The sequence below is a fragment of the Condylura cristata genome, unplaced genomic scaffold (assembly GCF_000260355.1).
Source record: "Condylura cristata isolate star-nosed mole 26May11 unplaced genomic scaffold, ConCri1.0 scaffold00019, whole genome shotgun sequence".
Taxonomy (NCBI): Eukaryota; Metazoa; Chordata; class Mammalia; order Eulipotyphla; family Talpidae; genus Condylura; species Condylura cristata.
The window spans coordinates 16,772,313-16,775,499 of record NW_004567120.1 but is presented as its reverse complement, the minus strand read 5'-3'; the positions used below and the strand labels follow the sequence as shown (position 1 = coordinate 16,775,499).

Here is a 3,187-nt window from a genome sequence, read left to right as displayed (position 1 = left end):
ATTCCCGCCTGCCCGGGAGGTGACCACATGGCGCAGCAGACCTCTCCTGACCCGCCCGCTGCTTCCCTCAGCAGTGTACTTCGTTGATCCGCCTGTTCTGTTCCCCACTCTGTCTCTGGTGAAGCCTCTCACCACCCCTGAGCCTCTGGCCTGTACTCCCATTCTGTATGCATAAATAAATAAATCTTTTAAAAAAATTCACATATTTGTAATATCCCAATTTGGTAGGACTTCAGAGATGAAGAAATCACTTAACTGAAAAATTAAAGCAATTTAACTAGCAATGCTCTTCCTGATATAAAAGTACCAATGCTAGACTACTTTAGTCAACAACCAGCTCCACTACCAGTTTTACTTTGAAAAAGGTAACTAATAACTCTAGTACTAGTATGGATGGCAGATACCATCCACATTTTTCAGTTGATTTAAACATTCATCTAACCTAGATACTGAAGTATTAAGCAGAAAAAATAAGCTTCTGGTTTTATTAAGACACAATATCCTAATGATAAGGAAATGGGATATAAAAGTTTTCTTTAAAAATTATATAGGAGGAAAAGAAAAAACTGCTTGATGCCTTCTGTAATGTCTTCATGAACAATCATAAAGCCTAGAAAACAAGTTTGTTCCCCAAATTTTTAAATCACAAAGAGGAATCTTATTTTTAATAGAAAATGATGTCTATGTAGTATTGCTATGCATACCTGTATAATTGATATCTGGTTCACACATGTTAATAGCAACATTTAAAGAAAAAAATAAGAAATATTTAGTGAAACATCCACAAAATCTAAATCTTTTCCTGTGTGCCAAACACCATATGCAGTAGGTACAGAGAACTGTTTTTTAAAAGTAACTAGTCCAACAACACAATTGTAGTTTTATCCAAGGGTCTGTATCCATATTGGGTGACTAAGTCTGTTCCTCCTTAAAATTTTCTGTATCAGAAAAGCAAATTTAAGTATTGCTACTACTTTGATGGGGGAAAAGATTTGATAGGCAATTATGATTATGCTGTGCTTTGGATAATATTAAGTTTTCACATTTTGAGTACACTTTCTGGAGAACAGGAAGACAATGTAATCTGAGGCACACTAAATATATAGAAAAGCTTGCCAGCGAGCTACCTTAAAAGTGGACCCAGGTAAGCTATGACAAAGCAGCTGCATATAAGGAATTGATAGTCACAACCATGTGAAGGCCTAATCTATGATCTCAGATTAGAGTGTTTTTTAAATCACTTCAATACACCTTTTAAGTAATCTGTCACACTTAGTTCCTTAGAGAGTAAGTTAAATTAAGGATGATGGACTTCAGGCTGATGAACATTTTGACCAAACCATTCATTCCTTTATATCTGCCTTTTACCCCCAGGAGGATGGTGCTTGGGACTACCCCGTTACCCTCCTAAGAAGATCTATGCGGACTTTAACCTACATTCCTAAAACTGAATGGAACTTTTTGCTCTGTCATTTCCCATCTACCTCCTCCTTCACTCTCCTTTAAACCACAAGCTCATTTCCCTTTACAAAAGACAATGTCTTTCCTTTAAATAGGTAATGGGCAAGTGCTCATTTTTTTGTTGTTGTTGTTGTTGGTTTTTTGTTTGTTTATTTTTTGTTCAGCTACCTTGGTTAAGTTTTTTCTTTTGATAACAAACAAAACCCAGAATTTAAGAAGAAGAAAAAAAAGACACTGAAGCTTGACCCCATCGTTACCAGGTCTTCGTGGCAGGTTACCTGAGCAACTGCAACAAAGATGTCAAAAGGGGAACACAGTGTAGAGGCTTTCCAGAGCAGAGGTGAGGGTAGGTTCAAGTGGCTTAAGGAAAGGGAAAAAGGGAAGAACTTCATAGGGGCTCTGAACACTTGGATGGAAGCTGGACAAACCAAAATATTAAACTATAACCCTAAGTTGAAAGAGTGCGTGGGCTGGGTGCAACTAGTGAAAAGGTTAGCCGGCAGGCAGGGAAACCTCCCAAGGCGGAGGGTGGGGAGGCCGAGCTTTAAACCCCCATCTGAACCTAGCAATCCTTAACCTGCGTCCCCCACCCAGCCTCGACTCCCCCAGGACAGCTAGCCCCAGGGAAGCAAGCAGCCCTATTTTTAAGCACTTCAGCCCCTCCCTCACACCTCGGAAAGATTGAGTTACCAGTGTTATAAATAAGGTTTCTTTCTAAACATGTGCGGGCAAATTTGCATTCCCTAGCCCGGGTCGAGGAGATAGGAAGGCAAAGGGACAAAAAAGTGATCTCGGCGTGAGAGTGAGGTGATGGGGTGAGGGTGGGGGGGAGGAAGGACTTACCGCAGCCTCTGCGGGCTGCCCCCAAAGACTCAGGGCCAGTGAGAACGAGACGGCAGCCAGGCTGACTCCGCGCAGTTTCATTCTTCAGCTTCCGCAGCTCCTTCAGCACCCGCACGAAATCCCTGGCTGGCTCTGACCAACTGACATAATCTTGAGGGTTTACGGGGAAAGAGCCAGAGCCGGAGAGGGACAGCAAGGGTGTCCCAATGGTGCCCGTCGGCTTGGGAGAAGAGAAAGCAGCTTTTTTAAGAGTGGAGGGGGAAAAACAAGCAGTTCTTCCTTCTCCCCTCCCCTCCCCAAAGCCGGTCTCTCGGGAGTACTTTTCCCTTCTGTCCAGACTTGCAAACTTTTTCCTGCCCCAAGTGCCACAGCTCCACTTTCCTGCCTCTCTTCCTCGGCGCCACCCCCTCCCCAACGCTCTGGGGAATTTGAGGATCAATCCGCCACTGCTTCAGTCAGCACCGGCAACCTGCGAGGGAGTGACGCTCAGTTATTTGGAGGAGGGAACTTCCAGACCAGTTGACTGAAACCCTGAACCCAAGCGGGAAGCTTTTCTATTAGTTCCTTTGCACCTTTCCTAAATGCTACTCTTCCGTGCCTAGTCCCTCATTGCTGTGAGCACCAAGGCCAATTACAAATAGAACTGATCTGGGACTACTTTTTTGGCGGATGGGTCTTAGGAGAGGTACTTTTTATTGTTAATGATTAGAAACAATTTTTTTTTGTCGCTGCTCCCTGGTCTTTTGGTGTTCTTTGCCTCCCACCTGGTCTCAGGACACAGTTCCTACATACAATAGAATATTTGAAAATATTACAAATATATAAATATGTTTATGTAATTAAATATGTGTCACCAAAGAATTAAGAATATGAACATAGGTCT

The 3,187-nt window shown here is 42.7% G+C and overlaps 1 protein-coding gene across 2 annotated transcripts in view; it reads right to left on the bottom strand.

Annotated features, from left to right (window-relative positions):
• Positions 1-2,572, bottom strand: part of COL4A5 (collagen, type IV, alpha 5) — a 164,169-nt gene extending 161,597 nt beyond the window's left edge. For both annotated transcript variants that reach the window (XM_004685697.2, XM_004685696.2), the window contains exon 1: positions 2,305-2,572. In XM_004685697.2, the coding sequence (XP_004685754.1) occupies positions 2,305-2,385 (81 nt within the window). In that variant the 5' untranslated portion in view covers positions 2,386-2,572. The remainder of the gene's footprint in view (positions 1-2,304) is intronic.
• Positions 2,573-3,187: the final 615 nt, after the last annotated feature.